This window comes from Equus przewalskii, chromosome 8, assembly GCF_037783145.1.
Source record: "Equus przewalskii isolate Varuska chromosome 8, EquPr2, whole genome shotgun sequence".
Lineage (NCBI taxonomy): Eukaryota > Metazoa > Chordata > Mammalia > Perissodactyla > Equidae > Equus > Equus przewalskii.
The window spans coordinates 7216474-7237627 of NC_091838.1; the positions used below are offsets into that span (position 1 = coordinate 7216474).

The 21154-nt window shown below is 43.5% G+C and overlaps 1 protein-coding gene and 1 long non-coding RNA gene across 2 annotated transcripts in view; one reads left to right on the top strand and one right to left on the bottom strand.

Annotated features, from left to right (window-relative positions):
- The window catches only part of ZBTB10 (zinc finger and BTB domain containing 10), a 36812-nt gene extending 25031 nt beyond the window's left edge, over positions 1 to 11781 (bottom strand). Inside the window, exons 1-2 of the mRNA XM_008540282.2 lie at positions 10698 to 11781; positions 15 to 903 (exon numbers count right to left, since the gene is read on the bottom strand). Coding sequence (XP_008538504.2) covers positions 15 to 903; positions 10698 to 11672 — 1864 coding nt within the window. The 5' untranslated portion in view covers positions 11673 to 11781. The remainder of the gene's footprint in view (positions 1 to 14; positions 904 to 10697) is intronic.
- Positions 11782 to 12476: 695 nt separating this feature from the next.
- On the top strand, positions 12477 to 14005 carry LOC139085008 (uncharacterized). Its single transcript, XR_011542959.1, has 2 exons — positions 12477 to 12999; positions 13966 to 14005. It is a non-coding gene; the product is annotated as an uncharacterized lncRNA (long non-coding RNA).
- Positions 14006 to 21154: the final 7149 nt, after the last annotated feature.

Here is a 21154-nt window from a genome sequence, read left to right on the forward strand (position 1 = left end):
TACGCAATGTTTACCTGGTTCCTCCTTGATGAACGACAAATCTTCTTCCGGATAGGCAACAGGTGGCGGCAGCACTGAGCAATCTTCCAAATTCGTTTCATTATTAGGTGGTATATTATAAATAAATCTCTTTGTAGTTTGGTTTTTCCTCCTTGCTTTGCCAGTCTCTTGAATTCCCTGGGATCCCACATTATTCCAAATAAAAACTTTTGTCTGACCTTGAGATTCATTTTCAGCCAATTCAGGTGAACCATCCTGGACCCAACTACTGTCATTCATTTGGTAGCTTTCTATTTGGCCCTCATCGACATTACAACCATCATTTTCAATTTTTACATTACTTGCCAAATTGGTAAGATTCCGTGTTGCCCAAAAGCTGGCAATTTTTTGATCCCGTGATGAAGGCAGACCATCTCTATTAACTGGTTTTCTATTATTATAGTCCACGACTACAGACTCTGGAGCTTCTGATTTAATGCTTATGTTTAAGGCATCTTTAATGAAATTTCGGCAAGTTTGAACAACTTCACTCATTTGAAGATAGCTGGCCACTGTCATCACTTCAATGGCATTTTGGCTTGTGAGCACCAGGTTACCAGAATACAAGAAGTCCAAGATGACTGAAAAACCTTGAACTGCAGCAATATCTAAATGGGTAGTATTGTTTTGGTTAGGGCTTTCTTTGTTTGAAAAGCAATATAAAGTCTTAAAGTAACGGCTGCCTGCAACCAGGATGTTCTTATGAGCTTTAAAGATTTTTCCGCTCACCACAATGCTGACATCACAAAGAATACCTTTCTTTCTCTGTTCATTCAGTTGTCGAAGAAGCTGATAGCAATAAGAGTTCTCGTTTGGCCTACTATTAAAGTCACAGTACCCCTCCTCTGACGGCATTTCTGACTCCTGCAAGTGGATGGAAAACACCAACATTAAATTTTACTTACTTTTTAAAGCCCCCAAACCAAGGAAAACAAATATCATCAATATAACTTCTTAAAAAGCATGAATCAAATATCCTAACTTGTTAGTAATCATTCTCTATTTTGAGACTGAAATGTTCACGATCCCAAATATTCAGAGGAAAGGAGTGAATAGCTCGGTGCAAGCCAGTGCTAGTATAAGAAAAATCACACACATCTGAATGAGATCAGCAGGATTTCCTTTAAAGAACAACATGTATCATGTCATTCTTTTCAAATACCAGCTAAGAACATGGATTGAGAATTATTTAAAATTAAAATAAAATGGGCATCTTCTTACATAAAGGAAACTTCCATTTAGAGGAATCAAATTAGTCTGCCTCATCTCTTTAGCTGATAGGAAAGCAGCAGTCTTTATGACTGAACTTAAAATATTCAAGTTACAATATGCCAAGCATCTCATCCCATTTAACCCCATTAAAAAGGCAAATTTTAGTCTTGGCAAACACTGAATCAAATAGTTTAGGTCAATGAAGTTAATTAAGTCTAACTAGAGATAAAGTTAAGACCCTAACAGGAAAATGTGCTTCAACTACAAGAATATCCAGTTATATAATTTCCCAATCAACTTTCAAAATGCCTTCTCTCTTTAGGGTCATAAATACTAACGGTAAGGCAAAAATTCCTGAACTCAAAATTCTTAATGCTTATAATTTTCCCTCCTATCAATCTTACAAGTATTCCTTACAGTTCTGTTTAGCATCACTAAAGTTAGGGCAATTTCCTATAAAACAATAAAGGTTGTGTGCTCCAACAGTGAGAATGAAGGAGCATGATCTAGATTTCAGAACACTTCTGTACCAGTTATTAACTGCACGCCCTTGGGCAAGTCATCATCCCTGAGTCTTCTTACTGCAAAGCAGTCCTAGAATGTTCTAATTAAGGCTCCTAAAGGCAGAGATGTATGTTCCCTCAGCACCCTGAACAGTGCTCGGCACACTGTTTAATAACTTAGCTAGGTTAACTCAAGTAATCATTTTTTTCTAATAGAAAAATTGCTTAGATTTTCCTAGTAGAAAAGATGACTGAAAATGGCAACCTTATTTGGCTGTTAAAAATTCATATTTTCCTTGATACAAAATATTAACTTAAATACAGGCCATTTCTATAAAATAACGAAACACACACACACAGATCTACAAGTATATGAGCATGGGAAAAACATGGAAAGATGCATACCATGTTGTAAAAATGCTGGAGGGCTGATGTGCTTGGAGAGGAGAAGAGAGGGAGGGGGAATTAGGAAACAAACAGAAGGCTGTAGAGAACACAGTTGTTAGGACTGCAAAAGAATTCTCATGGAAACAATATTCTAAATGGTGGTGAGATTCCTAAACAATCCCCAAACTGTTCAACTCCATCATGAGTATGGCTAAATTACAAAAATACTAGGTTTAACGCCGAGTTCTCAACACAGGAGGCCATACATATAATAATCCCAATTCTCTGAAACTAAACCAGGTCACACGGTCCATCCAAGAATTTTTTTCTGCTTCCAGATATGAGAAGTCAATTGAAAGAACCCAAATATCAGAATCTCAGGACGCTTGAGTATTTCACAGGGATAATGGAACAGTCGGGATAAGCCTGCAAATCTGGGGTATCTGATCACTACTGAACGAAGCACAGAAAGTAGAGAATTTCTTTGTCATTTCCAACTGAGGCGTGGCAGTCCTATCACCCCCGGGGACCCAACTGTATAGCGCCTTCATACTCTAACACCCTTCCTCCACCTTCTCACACTCTCACACCAAAACGCCCCACGCTCTACATCAGCTATTTTCTCCTCCCACCACAACACCCAATCCTTAGCAAAAACTAGTGACAGCCAAGGTTGGAGTAAAATCATCAAAACAAATAATTCATGAGTTAAGTCCCACATTTTTGATTTTGAGGGGTGGAGGAAGGGAAGTGAGGTAAAAAACGTTTTAACCTTAGATCTTGTATATAAACCAGTATGTTGTGAAATTTCAAACCATTTAGCAAGGGGGAATGAAAATGTTTAGGACTTGTGTGAATAAAGAACTAAACCAATACTGAAAACGCTATAATCGTTACTGCTACAGTGTAATTTTCTATAAAAGCATCATACTGTTTACTTGATCTCCCTTTTACGAGACTTTAGCAATAAGACTTTACTAATTTCCTTATGCTTTCTACTCACTACAGAAATTTCCAAACTTGAACTAGGAATCTTTCTTGAAGGTAGGCCTGAAACTAAGCTTTGCTAATGCGTGCCGTACCTACACAGCAAAGCTCACCTGCTTCAAAGCTCCGACAGATACAGCTTTAACAGTGCGAATGCTCCGAAGGGCAGAAACTGTAAGCACTGATCAAAATTTGGCAGCACATCATGAAATGTTTGTGGGAGCAGTGAATTAGCATTTGCAAGTCAAGAACTGCCTTACGTGTAGACATCAAGCAGTCCAAAACACTTTTAAGGAGGTGGCCACGTCTAACTGTAGTCAGTCACTTTAGGCTACGGTCACTGTGTTCTGAATTTTCTGGGCCAGTCCCAATTTCTGAAATTCTCTGCCATTATCAGACCAAACGTCCTAATTTTTAAAAATAACTCAGACAAAAGTGTATCCACCAAAATATTTGCCCATTCTATTTTAACACAAACGATACGAATCAAACCAACTGTTCAACCACTGTTTTTGCTCGTTACTGTTGTACGAACAGTAATGTTCCCGCTGTTACAAGCAACACCAGCAACTTCTTTTTCACTACTGATTAGAGCACTATGCCATGTTTCTGTAGCAACTATTAAATATGTCCTTCGCAATGAAAGGTTTACAAGTCAAGAGTTTATGTACTCTCCAAGGGGAGTATTATTTGAGGATTTGGGTGAAACAGAGCTGAATAAGCACAAAGCACTAAAATAAACTGCCAATATTATTTGCTGAACCAAATAAACTAAGAAATTCTTAGTTCTCAAATCTTACAGCAAGTCCCAAAGAACTCAAGTCATTTCTGTCTCTGGCTCCTTCTTTAACTTCCACGTCTACTGGAAAGCTGAGATATCACTGATAAGTAAAAAATATACTGACAAAAAGGTTTAACTATTTCCATAGCCGGTCTTTTCAAATGTTGGGAAACTTTTTCTATTCCTTTTCCCAAAAATGAAAACACAATTTAGCCCAGACATTAGTGTAAACTGGCTAAACAAGGAGATTTTAAGGAAATGGACATTCAGACTTCTAAAATCAGACAATGTTGTTACACTGGAGATTCTGTAAGTATGAAAAGTCCTCAATGCTTTTATTTGTGAAGATTACCTATAAATAAAATAATAATTTTAGATCTGGAAGACGTCTTAGAATTAACCCTTCCCAAATTAAGACAATACAGAAAGGTGTCTATTTAGTTAAAAACCTCATAACACATTATCTTCAAATTTATTTCAGAAAGGCTAAAAAATGTAAACGTTTTACTCATGAGGAAAAAGCTGCTGAAGCTCAAAAAATACTGACTTTACTCATTTATTTAATAAGCATTAAGCGAATGCCTACTTTAGACAGGTTCAACACTGGGGACCCAAAATAAGTAAGTACAGTTCCCAAACTGAAGTCATCCTAGCAGCCAAGACTTTCAAGGTACCAAAGAGTGCATAAGCGTGTTACAAAAGCAGAGAGAGGTGTATCTAATCCAGTTTTTTGGAGGTGGGGGAAATGCTTTTTGCAAGAAAGACCTGAACAGAGCCTTAAAGGATGCAAGAGTGGAACGGGATGGGGCCGGCCCAGGGGCACAGCGGTAAGTTCACATGTTCCGCTCCTTGGGGGCCTGGGGTTCGCCAGTTTGGATCCCGGGGTGCACATGGCACCGCTTGGCAAAAAGCCACGCTGTGGTAGGCATCCCACATATAAAAAGTAGAGGAAGATGGGCACGGATGTTAGCTCAGGGCCAGTCTTCCTCAGCAATAAGAGGAGGATTGGCAGTAGTTAGCTCAGGGCTAATCTTCCTGAAAAAAAAAAGAGAGAGAGTGGAAGGGGAGGATGAGCATTCTAAGCCCACGAGACAGCATGAGAAAAAAGACCAAGACAGTCTACAGCATCCTCACAATTCCAGATTTACGAAAGAACTTCAAGGTGATCTAAAAAAAAGCCCAAGAAATGCAAATATGCACTTATGAATATTTTTGGAGGTAAGTGTCTATAGCTTTCATCAGATTATCAAGAGACGGAGTTCCCCACGAGATTAAGAACCACTGAGGTAGGTGCCTTACAGAGCTTTAGGAACAGAGTGATCTGACTGGATTAGCAGACACAAAAATGACTGTGGCAGTGAAGCGGAGGATTAACATCAGGGGACTAAGACTAGAGATACTGTGACCAGGGGAAGCGACTGGTAACAGTGCAACATACTTGCAAGAAACAAGGACCTTAACCAGGGAAGGCGGATAATGTCAACGGAGGGAGGGATGGCGAGGCAGAGCCTGGAAAAATATTTGGAAGGTAAAATCAGCAGAACCCGAGTAATTAACTAGCGGGGGGGGGGGGGGGGGTGGAATCACAGGGCCTTCAGCCTTCTAGCTTGGGGAGTTAGATAAGACCACCACCCAGTCTCCCCACACTTCTGAGGGGGAGAGAACTTCGGCCGCAAACAGGGAGCTCATCTGTGGTCAATCCATAAAGGATAAGACAACGCTATTTAACCAAAAATACAATTAGTATTTACTTCCCTATCCAGAACTATAGTCCTCTTCTGATAAGTGGATTAGCAGACAAAAAGATATTTCCAACACAAACATCAAAGTGTAAACTGAAAGCATGAAAAACATAAAAGTCTGTACTATTTTGTTGCCACAACCCACTCAAACAGTATATTGGAAAAACAAAAACATCAATTTCCACTTTCAAATCCAAATTTTAGAAAAAAACAAATTGAATTTCTAGAATGAGGACAAACAAGGCCACAGCAAACATGATGCCATATAGATGCCTGCTGGTGGTACTGACAAATTCTAACAGTCAGAAGAGGACAGGAAGGTCGGAAGGTCTCCTTTGCAGGATTCCGATCACCTCTATGACCTCCCTCAGTGTCAGCATCTTCTCTTGCAGTCTGAGTACCATCTCCAGAAACTCTGATTCCATAGGTCTAGGGCGGAAATCTTCAGGTGATTAGAAAATCCAGCCAATTTTGGATGGCAAAGATAGGCTTTACTACCCACTCTCTCCTCAAAACCCACACACACACTACACAGGTGCTTCTAAACAGAAACACATCGTATGTCACCATAATTCTCCCTTCCTTAAAACTGCTAGTGTGCTCACTGGTTAACAAAATAAAATACATTCATTTTAGCACGATAAGAGATCTTCATTACCTGGAGTCTGTCTATCTATTTAAACCTGATTCTGGTGGGGTTTTTTGTTGCCGTTTTTTGCTGAGGAAGATTTGGCCTGAGCTAACATCCATGCCAATGTTCCTCTATTTTGTATGTGGGTTGCCACCACAGCATGGCCACTGACAGATGAGTGGTGTAGGTCCATGCCTGGGAACCAAACGTGGGCCGCAAAAGCAGAGCACACTGAACTTTACCACTAGGCCACGGGGCTGGCCCCCAAACTTGATTTATCATCCTGCTCAGCAACCAAATTATCCACTTCTCAGAGAAACCAAGACATCAGTATCTATTTTGCTCATGCTGCTTCCAACTGCAATGCCTGGAATGCCCTTTCCTCCTTGTTCAACACCTATTCATTCAACACAATTAAGTTCGGGAGCCAATTCTACACGCTTCTCCCAGCCTTCACAAGTCAGTCAATGACTTCCTTCCTTTAGTGTCTTCACTGTGACCTGAACTTACTTCTAACATGGCACCTATCATTTTGGTGTCATATCTGTCTCTCCTCACTAAACTACAAGTTTCCTTGAGGGCAGAGAAAATGTCTTACTTATATGTTTCTCTCCGGTGCCTTGCAGGTACCTAATAAGGAAATTTAAGGGGGAAAAAGAAGCCAATCCTAGACGCACTATAAGGTACAGTCAAAGACACACTACTAAAAAGTTGAAAAACACAAGGGAAATGAACCAGCTATTACTGAGTCACAATGAGTGAATGTTAGAACCTATACAGTTACACAAAACGGTTCTTAATGGGCCACAGGCTCATCTTTAACACCTATTTCTCCTTCGTGAAGAGTTTTTTGGACTTTCTTCCTAAATTGCTAAAAACAAATCTTTGAGCTTTATTTTTGCCGAATGCAAAGAAAAGTGTTAGATCTGTCTCACCTTTGCTTTAGTTGCTGACATCAACATATTCCAATTAGTAATTTCAATCAGATCACACATCTCAATTCAGTATCTACTGTCTAGAAAGGTTAAGTACATTTATAACAATACATTTGAGTGCATGTTTTAGGTTTTGTAAACTGCAAAGAGTTGACAGAATGCGTCACTTAGACTGTGAAAATTTCCTAACTGGGTGGAAAGTGATCTAAACCAAGACAGTGGCAATCACTGTTATTAAGGCAATTTTAAAGCCCTCGGGCCAACAGTCAAATCCTGTGTGAGCTAATCACTGAACCTGACTCTACGCAGACAGTTAGTTGTCACAAAATAAAAACTATGTATGTTGTCCCTTACATCCTTATGAAGCAGACGGGGATCTCTCTGAAACAGAAGGCTCAGAACAGATTCTGAAAGCATGTTTATGCACTCTCCCATGAGCACTCCTTAGCAACCAACATCCGATTAACAGAACATCAAACTTTTTAAGTGTGTGCTACAATGTTTTGGTCACTCCCATGGAATCAATGAAAAAGGACTTTTCTTACTTACAGAAAGCACAAGAAATAAAACTAACTCTTAGTGACAGACTAAGATACGGCCAAACTCCTCTCAAAAAACAGGTGTTCTTAAAATTAAAAAAAAAAGGGGGGTTGGTGTGCGGGAAATGAAGGGACTGAACTATCCCTGGCCTCAGACTGAATTCTCGCTGCAGAACTTCAGAACTCTCATTTCAATACTTTTAAGGCAGGAGAAAACTAATGCAAGATATTCTTTATGCCACTGAGAAAAATTGCAAGTATGATGAGGAAGTCTCAGGATGTTCAAAGAGCTGGATGGCTAAAGACTCTGCGCGTATGAAAAAGAGCACCAGACTGCGCTCTAGAATCAAGAGTCCCTGAGATAAAGCGACTTCCAAACTGACAAAACCGTAACACTGAGACGTGACGTACCAGGCCACACAAACAAAATCTTGTTACAGGAGACTTATCTACGACAAAACTAGCTAACGATGATGATAGTGGTCATCATTTACCAAGTGATTCCGTGCTGGCATACATACTTTGCATACAGGAGGAAACCAGAAGTTAACTCATCTGCCTGCCAAGTAGAGAGGATTAGGACTCAGGTCCCCCTAATCTTAAACCTTCAGAGACTCTTACAGACTGTGTTATACTGCCTCCTACAGGTGATCAAAGGCTCCAGAGCGGCGAGGGAAAAAAGGGACTGAACCCTCCCCAAAGGAAGAAGTCAGTCAGTTCTTGAAACTGTCACTCACTCTAATAAGACAAAGAGATTACGTAGGTGGTACCTGGGGTCAACAGCACAGTCACACCCCAAACTAAGGTTAGTTAGAATGAAAACAGAGACATGATTAGGATCAATTCAGAGTGGAAACATCCAAAATCCAATCAAGGGAACCAAGAGACTGCCTCAGACAACCAGGACTTCCTATACTGCACTGTCTCCAGTCTAATGGAGGCATGTGGTAAGAGCTAGACGGTCTGCAGATTGTACCTATAAAAAGGGCGTTTCAGGGGGACCAAGGGGAAGGCAGGGATAATACAGAGATCAAGGTTAGGAAGGGCTCTGCCTAGGAATGAATTTCCTGCTCCAGATATGCGCCCAGGGGAGAAGGAGACACCACACCAAGTCCATTATGAGGTTGTCCAACTAATTCCCTTTCCTCTGATTTCAGGTTCACTAAGCAGCTAATTATAATTTGCATTCCCATTCAGATTTGCCTACAGGGAGAGAACATGCTGATAAGAGTAACTGGTCCACTGTAATACTAAGAAAATTCATTCCAACTGTCTTCTTAAAATTTTCTAAATACCAACCTACCATTATTTAGAAAAGCAGACTTCCATTTTCACAAATCCCCCACCTCCATCATCTCACTAAACAACTTCAAGAAGATATTACTTAACCCTTTAAAGCCTCAGCCTCCTCTTCTGTAAAACGGGAACAAATTACCTTGCAGAGTAAGGCAAATGTGTGTTTGGCATACGGAAGACAAGGAAACGTTAGTTCTGTTTCACTCCACCGCCCAAGCTCACAAACCTACTAATTGCAGAAAGCTGAGATCTGAACCCAGATTTACTCCAAAATCCTTTCTTTTTCCATTACAACATTCCTTATAGGCTCTAGTCTCAGTTGTCACCAAGGACTCTAGACTTAGCACAATTTACTTAACCTTTCTGGGCCTTCTATCTTTAAGCGACCTTCCTTCTAAGGCTTAGGCAACTAAAATTTGTACAAAAACTATCGCCATTGTCCACTGGGAAAAATAACCTTCTGCTTTAAAGCCTTAACTTCTGGAGGAACTTCTGTGGTACGGAGTTATCGGACAATGTAACTCCAGTATAAGTGTTCTGAGCAGAAAGATCACTCCAATAAAAACACAGAGGGACTAATATCTGAAAGCTGACTTTCTAAAGCCAATGACTGGCTACCAATACAAAAGGATGAATTCCACCCACCACCACAGGTTGTTTAAAAGTCTTAAAAGGAGGACTGATCAATATCTGGTTGGTTTGAAAAGGGATTACGAAAATGGTAAGACTACCACCTTCATGCTGGAAATATTATAAGAACTAAGAGCTAAAGCATGGCTCACTTGTTTTGTAACTAAGGACTTACGATCTCAAGCAGTTCGGTAAATATACTCCCTACCAGTCTAAGTCATCCACTCGAGACAACTTCACGTTAAACATTTCTAATAGGCTAAATTTAAAGTCAACTGCATTTGTAAGAAACGTTTTGAAAATGGGAAGATTACAGAAACTCAGCACAGAAATCTGGGTAGAAGGAAACAAGAAAATGCAGTAATTTACCAAAAACATGCCTGTGGTATGCAAGAAAGTTCAACAAGAAGTTCAAGGGAGATGAATTTAGTAAAATTATTCACAAGAGAAAGGACTGTCAATCCAAGCAGCTTCCTCTACATTTACATACTACTCTCACATTTCACATTTTCCTGACCTGATAGAAATTTTCTCGGATGGATGTTTTCCTGAAAGGGCTGGAGTCAAAGGTTAACGAAATTGTCTCACTCATTCTTCAAAGAGTTACCAGCTTTTACTTCCACCGGCACGCTAAAAAACTATGAACACAGGGCAGTTCTCTAAAATCACAGCTAATAAAACTTTTGACCGCAAAAATCAATCTTTTAGGGTGAAAACCTTCAACCTCGCTTTATTAAACTTTCCCTTTGATTTAATCTGATGGGCAAAGAAAACTACGTTATAAAAAAAAATGTAAGAGAAATTCAGCGCTACGATTAGAAAACTGCCATTGCATGCCCCTCCCCACCCGCGGCACAGATAACTTTGGGAAACTTGCTCCCAGCCTTTCTAAAGCCCCGCGCAGAAGATCCCGCGCCTCTCCCACCTGGAACGATGCCTCCGCCCGGGAAAGTGGTTTTAGGTGATAACCGCTTTCCCTGAAAGACCTGAAAAGCGCGAGCAGGACCTACTGTACCTGGGCGTTGGCTTCCTGGAGTTTGTGCTCGGTGGAGACGTGATGCCTCAGCAGGAGAGTCTTCTTGTAGTTGCGGGTGCCTCGCGACAGCTCATCGTGCCCCACCTGGGGAAGGTCCCCGCTTCCCCCGTCCTCGGGGGGCTTGTGGCACCAGCCGCAGGACATCAGGCCAGTCTCCTTGGAGTACCGCAGCCAGGGGAAATCTTTGAGCCAGGAGGTCTGGAAGGAGCACTGGAGCTTCTGCAGCAGGGACTTGGGGCGCGCGAGCGGGAGCTGCTGGACGGCCTCGCCTTCGCCAGCTCCCACGCCGCTGCCCTCCGCTTCGTCCCCGCCATCGCCGCCCGAGCGCCTGCTGCTGCCGCAGCTGCCGCCTTCCGCCCCGCTGCCGTCGCCCAGGCTCGCCCCCTCCTCCTCGTCCTCGCTGCTATCGCTCAGGGACGCGCCGTCCTGCATCGCCTCCTTCCCCTCCAGCGCGTCCAGCTCCAGCTCCACGGCCGCCGGCCCGCGCCCATTGAAATGCCTCGGGGGCCACGCCGAGGGCTCGGGGCGCCCGCGGCTGCTGCCATTGTTGCCGAGCCCCCCGCCGCCGCCGCCGCCGCGGAAGGCCAGAGTCCGACGGTTCCTCTCGGCGAGCAGGGGGCCCCCCGCGCCGCCGCCGCCGCCCAGCGAGCCGGGGCCCCCCGCGTCCGGGGGCAGCAGCGCCTCCTTGGCGTCGTCGGCGGCCGGCCCGGCGGCGGCCTCCAGGGCTTGGGGCTCCAGGCCCTCCAATTCCGCTTCCTCGTCGGCCCCCCGCCCATCGGGCTGCGGGGGCGCGGGCGGCGGGAGCTGTCTCGGCTGCGGCTGCGGGGGCCAAGCCGAGGCCTCCCCGCCGGCGTTATTGTTCGCGGAGCCGCCGCCGCCGCCGCCGCCGCCGGCGGTGACCAACCCGCCTCCTCGGAACGCCAGCGTCCTGCGGTTCATCTCACTGAACGACATGGCGCGCGCCGCCGCCGCCCGGTGCTCCGGCCCGCGCGCTCCCCGCCGCCGCCGCCGCCGCCGCCGCGCCCCCGCCCCGGCGTCCCGCTCTCGCGCGGCCCGGCCTCGCCCTCGCCCTCGCCCTCCCGCCCGGCCGCCCGGCCCGCGCTCGCGCCCGGGGCCGCCGCCCGCGCCCGCCGCCGCCGCCGCCGCCTCCTCCGCGCGGGCCGCCGCCTCGGGCGCCCCCGCGTCCTCCGCCCCCGCCCCGCGGCGCCCCGGCGGCGTCCCGCGCGGAGAAGGGGGCGGCGGCGGCGAGGCGACGAGCAGAGCCGGGCGCGCGGGGCCTCCGAAGTTGCGAGGCGGCGGAGTGCGGGCGCCCCGCCGCTGCCCCGCTCGCCAGCCGCGCGCACACCGAGCCTCCCCCGGCGAGCCTGCCTCCGGCGCGCCGCCGACTCCCGCCGCCGCCGCCGCCGCCGCCGGCTCCGAGGCGCGCTACGCGGCCGGCCGCCGCCACATCGCGAGCCGACAATAAAGCCGGCGGAGCGTTTCCGTCCGACCAGGCCCCGGCGGAGGTCGAATGGCAAATGAACAACGGACCGTGCGCCCACAATGCACCGGGGTAGCAGTAACCGCTGGAGGGGGAGAGGGTGGGGGCGGCGGGGGGAGGGGGCTGGGCCTGGGCTGGGCCGGCTGGGGTGGGGGCGCCAGGGGACCGGGAAAGGGGCCGGGCGGCGCTCCGGCCTGGGGGCGGGGGTGCGGCCGGGGGGAAGGAAGTCGGCCGCGGGCGGGGGGACAAAGGCCGGGCGGCCGGCCGGGGGTCTCGGGGAGGGGCGGGCGCGTGCGGCCGGGCCGGGCCGGGCTGCGCGGAGGCCGGACAGCTGGCGAGTGTCAGGGCCGCCGCCCGGCCGCACGCACCTCCCCGCGCCCGGGACGCGCGTTGTCCCGGCCGCGCCACGAGTTCACCTGGGACTTTGCAAATAACTGTGCCACCGGTGGCAGCTGCGCTCCAGCCCGGCGTTTGGCTGGGGGCAGGCGGCGGTGCCCGGGGAAGTGAACTTATTTTGTTCCTGCACAAAGACTGGACCAGGCGGTGCCTTTCACGCGAGGAGGTGCCGAGCACGGACACCTCGTCGTCGGATGCATTGTGTGCGCGAGCAGCACCTCGGGCCCCAGGCGGTCATCATTTCACAGAAAATGCACCGCCCCGAGTGTCTTATTGCTGTGATGAAATGGAAATTTAAATAAAAGGTCGAACACGTGCGTTCACTGGGAAGTATTGACATGGGTGTTACATCACCAGCAGCCAATCAGATAACGCCAGTCGTGTTTATACTTCTACAACCACCTTGTGAGTATTACAGTATGTCATAACGTTATAAATATTAGGCAGGGTTTTCCCCAGGAGCGGGAGGAGCCTGCTGATACGGACGCTCTGTGCGGCTCCGAAGATTGTGCGTTTAAAGACGAGAATTGGTTTTTAAAGCTGATTTTTTTCTTAACTGTCTACATTGCAAGTGGAATTCAGAGTGATTAGAAGCACAAATTAAGATGGAAATGAACCTCTTATCCTCTTGGTCGAGTTTTTCAGAAAAAGGTTTTCCAACCTAGAGCCCTTAGACTCCTTATTTTTTAAATTTTAAGATGCTAAATTTAGCGTATTCTGAAGTTTAGATTCATTTTACTATTTTACAGTGTGAAAGCTTAAATTATTTTTATTTAAACCTGTTTCAGATAAGAAAGAAATGTTAAACTATGGAGGGGTTTTTTTTTTTATTCCTTTAAGAAATGTATTAAGTTTAATCACAAACTAATATGTTCAAGATAATTATTGAGTGGAAAAAATATTTATATGGTAGGGTACATTTTTTCATTAATATAAAGATATGCATAGAAAAAGAAATACACATCAACTCTTTACGGTTATAGATTACTATTAGAGGCTTTGATCTACTTTATGTATTAATGGAAAATGATGTGTTTTGTAAAGAGGATGTACTACAGTTTTTAGGCCCTCTGGTTTTCTGATTCTGTTCTCTTCAGGAGTTTCTATTTTTAAAAGAGCTAATGCTGTGAATATATAATGTGGAATATGGTAGGTTTTTCAAGGTTAAAAAACAGCTTTTCCCAGCCATATTATAAAATACCATTTGTCTTAGTATTTTTCAATGGACTAAATACACGTGTGCACTCCCAGCCTCATTTATACTGTTGACTGTGTAGATTCCTTCAAAGCAACTTTCACTTAGTTCACTGTAATTCTGATATCTGTATAAATGTTGTGTCTCAAACAAAACACATTGGTTCTGCCTTATAGATGAAATGTCATTTTCATGTAAAAAATGATGCTGCTGACCTACCACAAGAAGATTTTGGCATTGAGTTATTTTTCCGGTCATGATCGTGTTGTCACCTGGCCACCAGCGATCCCCAGCTTGAAATTCCCATATGGGTCTTCAGAGTGGTACAGTTTGTGGGTTTTTTAAATTTCTTTTGTCCTGCTTTGTTTCAGTTGTTGGAAAGTTTAAAAGTGTAGGGTCTTTGCCATTGACCGAATTTTTCCCTTTGAGAAGTGACAGGATTCTGTCTGCTTAGCTGTATATATGTGCTTCCATGTAATATATGGAAGAATGTTATAATAATACTGTGCTTTGTCCTCAATGCGTTTTTAAAATTCCAGGCACTTTGCAAATAAATACATTATTTATAATATTTTAACCACCACTGCTTCCCTCGTAAAAAAAAGGTGAGAGTTACTGAAGTTAATTGCTTATCTAGGCTTAAAGTGATGGGAAGTGAAAATGGACTTGAGAATTTTTATTTCAACTTTAAAGGTTGTTTTCATTCCAAAACTGTTAAATTCATATCTTTGTTTCTTTTCATCTTACATGCCTGGTACATAATGGGCACTATGTAAGTTTCTGCTGGTATTATTATTTTTGCTTTCTGCGAGTGTCAATTACCAAAAATGCTTGAATCCATAATGGTGTTAATTGTGTCAGGAGTGTATTTTTCTCAGACATATATCTTACCTTATATTTTGTAAGATCCACATTGTCTTCTGTCTAGAGTTATGTTTAAACGTGGGCTAATTAAGAATGAACGACACGAGATTCAAGTGGTACAAATAAATGACAAACTCTGGGACCACTGAACTCCTCACAGCCGAATAGAGTGAGTGTGCGGTACATGTATGTGTGTGTATGTATTTATGTTTTTGTCATTTTGTATGTATAAATATATATTCTTCTCTAGACCCTGAAGGAAGATCGGATCAGCAAAGTTCAAGGGACCAGTATTCACAAATGTCTCAGAACAGCCTGTACAAGGGAACTTTGAGTAACAGAAGGGGATCTCCTGTTCTGTAAATGGAGTTTTTAAGAATTCCCCCACCCCTTCCAGTCTCCTACCAGCAAGCAGGGATCTGTTCTCCCCTCTCGCCCCTATATTTACTGTTGGGGTTCTACCATAGTCAGGGGGATTCCCCTTTATACTTACCAGGGGAACCCCTCAAGAATGGGGCATCCCCACCAGTTTGTCCCCTGATTTCTCTTTGGGCTATGTAAAACTGCTGTAGGTTACCCTGATCCCGGGCCACTGTCACTGCAGTGGGGCTGAGCTCCTGGATCGGGGTCAGCTGATCTTCCGTCAGACTTGACTGTCCCTTACTGCCCCCGCAGAGGCCCTCTGCCTCTGTCTGCTCTTTGCCACTGTAGCTTCCAGTGACAATGGCCTGTGATTCTGCGTGTGGGGTTGATGCGTGTCATCCACCAGAGTGAAGCTCCTGAGAGTAGAGACTGTGCGTTATTCACTCTTAGACTTTCCTACCCCAGCCCCACCCTGGCACATAGTAGGCAATTAGTAAATTATTCCAATTGTTGACTAATTTATCTTTCCTTGCAATCTATTTTGAGAGGCAACATTTTCTTCTCTTTCTTCTGTTTTTTCTCAGCTAAGTAAAAAAAGTATTATTTTTAAAGGTATTGAGCTAATGTTTCCATTGCATTTATATTAAAAGCAACAGTACTCTTATATACATACAATGGAATATTATTCAGCCTTAAAAAGAAGGAAATCCTGCCATTTGCAACAACATGGATGAATGTGGAGGCCATTATGCTATGTGAAATAAGCCAGGCATAGAAGGAAAACCGCTACATGATACCACTTATTTGAGGAATCGAATCAAACTCATAGAAGCAGAAAGTAGAATCATGGTTGCCGGGGCCGAGGGGAGGGGAAAGGAGAAGTATCAGTCAAAGGGTAGGAAGTTTCGGTTATATGAGATGAAGTCTTAGAGCCCTGCTGTGCAGCGTACTGCCTATAGTTAACAATGCTGCATCGTATACTTGAAATTTTGCTAAGAGAGCAGATCCTAAGTGTCCTTATCATAAAAAAATAATAAAGTGGGCAGTAGGAAACTTTTGAAGGTGATGGATATGTTTATGGCAAAGATGGTGGTGACGGTTTCACGGGTGCATATTTGTTTCCAAACTCATCAAGTTATATACATTAAATATGTACAGCTTTTTGTATGTCAATCATACCTCAATAAAAGCGTTTAAGCAAAAAAAGAAAGCAATGGGAATCATATAGTTATAAAATTAAATTATTAGCACCATTTTCTTTGTAGCTTACAGTGAATTACAAACACTTCACACAACCTCCTTGTGAGTTAACCCAGGGTAAGAAGTGCTATCCTCATTTAACAGATGAGGAAAAGCAAGTACAAAAAGGTTAACCGACTTGTTCAAGGCTTGTAAGGTTGCAGACAACAGTATACGCTCTAGTCTAAGGCATTCGTAGCTACTAAAACACACGATATACTTAATATTATATCTGCATGGTTATAGTCTATACTAAATTTTTTTTTTTTTTGGTGAGGAAGATTACCCCTGAGCTAACTGCTGCCAATCCTCCTCTTTTGGCTGAGGAAGACTGGCCCTGAGCTAACATCCATGCCCATCTTCCTCTACTTTATATGTGGGATGCCTACCACAGCATGGCTTGTCAAGCAGTGCCATGTCCACACCTGGGATCTGAACCGGTGAACCCCGGGCCGCTGAAGTGGAAGTGCGCACTCAACCGCTGCGCCACCAGGCCGGCCCCTACACTAAATTTTAAACTTTCTTTTTTATTGTTTAAATGTGCTCATAGGAGAAAAGAAAAAGAAAAAAGATCACCCATTATTTTCCATACCCGACTGTAAACGCAGTCTTCGTTTTCTGTGCCTAGCTAAAGTTGTTTTTGAGTGTTTATGAATTAGATCTTAGCATATTTGTACTTTGAGTTATTAATATGCTTTCATATGATTAAATGTTTTTGGTATCATTTTAATGGCTATGGATATACCATAATTGATTTAACCAGTCTTCCATTGTGGAACTTTTCATTGTTTATGGGTTGTTGTTGTGGGGTTTTTTTTTTTTGCCATTATAAACAGTTCTTTAGTGAATCCCTGAAACTAAAACTTTTTTCTGTTGTTTAAGATAAATTCTAAAAGAGGAACTTCTGGCAAAGGGAATGAACATTTTAATAAAGTCTTACTAGTACCACATGACTCCCCTCCAGAGATGCTCTCACAAGTGTAAAAAGTACCAAAAGCAAATACTATTAGGGAGGCAGTTTTATAATATTGGGCAGTGAAAGACCTGTTTCTAAGCAGAACACAAAAGCCAGAAACCTTAAAGGAAAAGATGGACAGAATGGACAATATAAATTGTGAAACTTTTGTTTTTCAAAAACATAATAAAGGTTTTTTAAAGTAAGTTAGGAAGAAGAAATCTGGGATATATGTGACAGACAAAGGCTTAATATCCCTGATATACAAAGGGCTCTTATAATCTATCAGGCAAACGTATAGTAGAAGAAGAAAATGCACAAAGGACGTGTATTAGAAAATCACATTAGAAATAAAAGTGACGAGTAAACATATGAAAAGATGTGCAGACTTGGCCAGTAATCAGAGAAGTGTACATAGAAACACCAGTGGATAAGTAATTTTTCAACCCATCAGAGAAATATGAAAATGAATATAGTTGGGAGTGTAGATAGGAATAACTTTTCTGGTAGGCTGGTTGGCTGTATGTGTCAAAATATAAAATGCATATATATCTTCTTACCCAGGAATTCCAGTTCTAGGAGTTTATCCTAAACGGGTGTGTTAAGATGTCTGTGGGGCCAGCTCTTGTGGCCTAGTGGTTAAGTTCACGCACTCCGTTTCTGTGGCCCAGGTTCAGTTCCTGGGCGCCGACCTACACCACTCGTCTGTCAGTGGCCATGCTGTGGTGGCCGCTCACATACAGAAAGAGGAAGATTGGCAGTGGATGTTAGCTCAGGGTGAATCTTCCTCAGCAAAAAAACCAGTCTGTGCAAGGGTGTTTATTGTAGCACTTTAAAAGTCTGAAAAACTTGAGCTTCCATCAGTGTGGGGTTATTTTCATACATTATGGTGCGCACTTGTAATAAATTATTGATAGCTGTTAAAAAGGTTGATGTGGGGGCTGGCCCCACGGCGCAGTGGTTAAGTGCGCACTTTCCCCTTTGGTGGCCCAGGATTCGCTGGTTCGGATCCCAGGTGTGGATGACATGGCACCGCTTGGCAAAATGCCATGCTGTGGTAGTCGTCCCATGTATAAAGTAGAGGAAGATGGGCACCGATGTTAGCTCAGGCCAGTCTTCCTCAGCAAAAAGAGGAGGATTGGCAGCAGTTAGCTCAGGGCTAATCTTCCTCAAAAAAAAAAAAAAGTTGATGTATTATGTAAGTCCAAGGCTTATTGTTGAGTGAAAAAAATAACATATCAACATATATAATAGGAATAATTCATCCAATTAATATTTATCAAGCACCTACTCTTTTAAGCACTGGGCATAATTATGTTGCTGGAAAAAACAGCCATGTTCCCTAGAGCTATACATAAGTTCCTAGTAAATATAAGCCTGGAAAGTAGTTTAAAAGGATATTCACCAGAATGGGGACAATAATTATCTCAGTAGTAGAATTTCAGTTTCTAGAAAACTTTCTTATACAATACACCTTCTATACTGTCTTATATTGAGAATGTTTGTTTACCTTGAGTATATAATCCAAGCAACCAATAAAGCTATTTTTATTTGGGGGAGAAAAGTTAACTTTGATAATCAGTGATGTATTTTCCTCCAAGACTTCTGGGGAAAAGTACTATTCATTCTCCTTTTTCTCTACTTATTGTGAACCACTTTGCCCTGCCCCCCAAAAATAAACACAAAAGATTTAAAAGATAAAAACCAGTGTTTCTTTTCTTAGAAAATTCCAATCCCTTTAGAACACTATTTTTCAAAATCTTAAGTTGACGTGCATACGTCCAGGGAGGCATCTCCAGGTATCTCAATAAACCACACATTCTGGCGGTCCATTCCATTCCATTCCTCCTGGGAAGCCAGTAATCTTCTCAAAATGCCAGTCTGATCCTATCACCCCACCCACACTTAACCGTACAAAGGTTTCAATTATTTTCTGTTGGTCTACATCTCAAAACACTTTTTCAATGCCTGCAGAGCCCAGTAAGGTCTGGCTGCCTTCCACCGCTCCAGCCTCATCTCGCGCCCGGTTCCCCCCTTTCTCCAACACTCTCCCCCAGAAGCTGGCCTCCTCCTCTCCTTCATGTTTGCTTGATCCCTGTCTGGCCTTTGCACAAGCTGTTCCCTGTCTGTAACTCTCTTCTGTCCCTTCTCCTCATTAACCCACATTCATCCCTCCATCACTTCCTCAAGGCAGCTTTCTCTGACCTCCCACACCCCCCAACATTCAAATATCCCATTGCAGATTCTCCTAGTGTTTTTTAACTCTCTGTCACAGCACTTGTCACAATTGCAGTTTTTGAACGTGTAATTATTCGAATTTTGCATACTCCTCCAATAAACTTACAGCTCAGTGAGGGCAGGGATCATTTCTGGTTTTGCCAATGTTGTAGTTCCAGCATTTAGAAGCAGTGACTATGACACAGACAATCAGTAAGGATTTGTTGAATGACTCAATTTACGAACGTGCAAATTTGCAAGCACTAGGTACACACAACCTTGAACTTTCAACAAAGACTAAACCATAGAACAGAATTTTACCGAATAGACTAGTAGAACAGAGATATGTTATGGTGGGTTTTAAGTGTTGATAATATTTGCGTGTTGTACAATGTAAGGCATTTCCGTAAAGTGTACAGTTGGAGAAAGGTGGTTTTGGAATTTTTAAAAATTAAAGCTAGTGAATGAAAATAATTCCAATTAAAACTATTAGGTACTCTCAAATAAAAACATTGCTTTATCTCTGAAGTTATGCTTCTAATTAAAAATTTTTGAAAATTCCAAATTTAATGATTGCTAACCATTTTGTGATTGCAGTTTCTCTATCTTCTAATTCGTCACAAATAGGGGTTGGCTCACTGTATTCTCAGAGAGAAGTAAAAAGTCAAACGCCTTCTTTGCATATATGAGTTGCACAAAAATAGATTCTTTTTACAACATGAATTTTTATATAGGCTGCAAGGAATGAGAACAATGGAGTCGGGGTAGGAGGCTGATAGTTATTTTTATCAAAACCTGGATTATTAGAACCACATCTACATTATTGATTTCAGTAGGAGATCCATCCCAAATACTTCGTTACAGATACTGTTTGGCTCACATATTCATTTCCCTGATAGGTCGATTAATTAGGATCTGTTCAGGCGCCACAGATTTCACACTAATCCACCTCTTTCATAAATTTACCAAGGCAAACAAATTAGCTTCAGAAGGATCAGGTGAGAAAACATGGAAGGGAGGAAGATGCCAAAGCTATAAAGGTACAGCACTATGAAGAAATACCCTAAAACAGGGCTTTCTACGGAACCTCATGCAGCACTTTCACAGAGGGCTTAAATGCCAAATAAGATGACTGCCTCCCCCCAGAATTTGGAGGTAATGTCAAGGTCAGAAAATGCCACACCTTGAAACTAAAGCTGACAGAATCGGTATATATCATGAGATGGTCTTTACAAAGGAAACCCGCCGTCCCACAGATGTGATTAGGGTGACTGTTCCACATGTTCAGGATCGAGAGTACATCCTGGGGTTGGAATGCAACTGCTTCCAAGAAAACTCGTAGAGTTTCAGGTCGAGTTCAGCGCTCTTCAGGCTGGGGTGCGCTTAGCCCTGGACGTGTACAAAGAATTTCCAAGGGACACGTGAGCACATAGCTGGTTTGTAAGAGAATTAGTTGCCAGGCTTTCAACTTCCATATGCACTCTTTTTCCAAAAAATTGAACTTCTGGAGAATGCGCCTCCCAAGCTGGTTTTCCTTTCCGACTTCCCCTTTCACAGTCACCCTTCCCCCGCTCCGCCAGGAAAGGCAAACCTTTCACCGATCCCTAATCTGACTGTGTTACATGGCCCCGGGTTGGAAAAGGGACACCAGAGACAAAGGGAGAAAGTAAATGTCCCTAATCGCATGATAGCTACACTGTTTCGACTCCAGCTTTTGCTTTCAACAA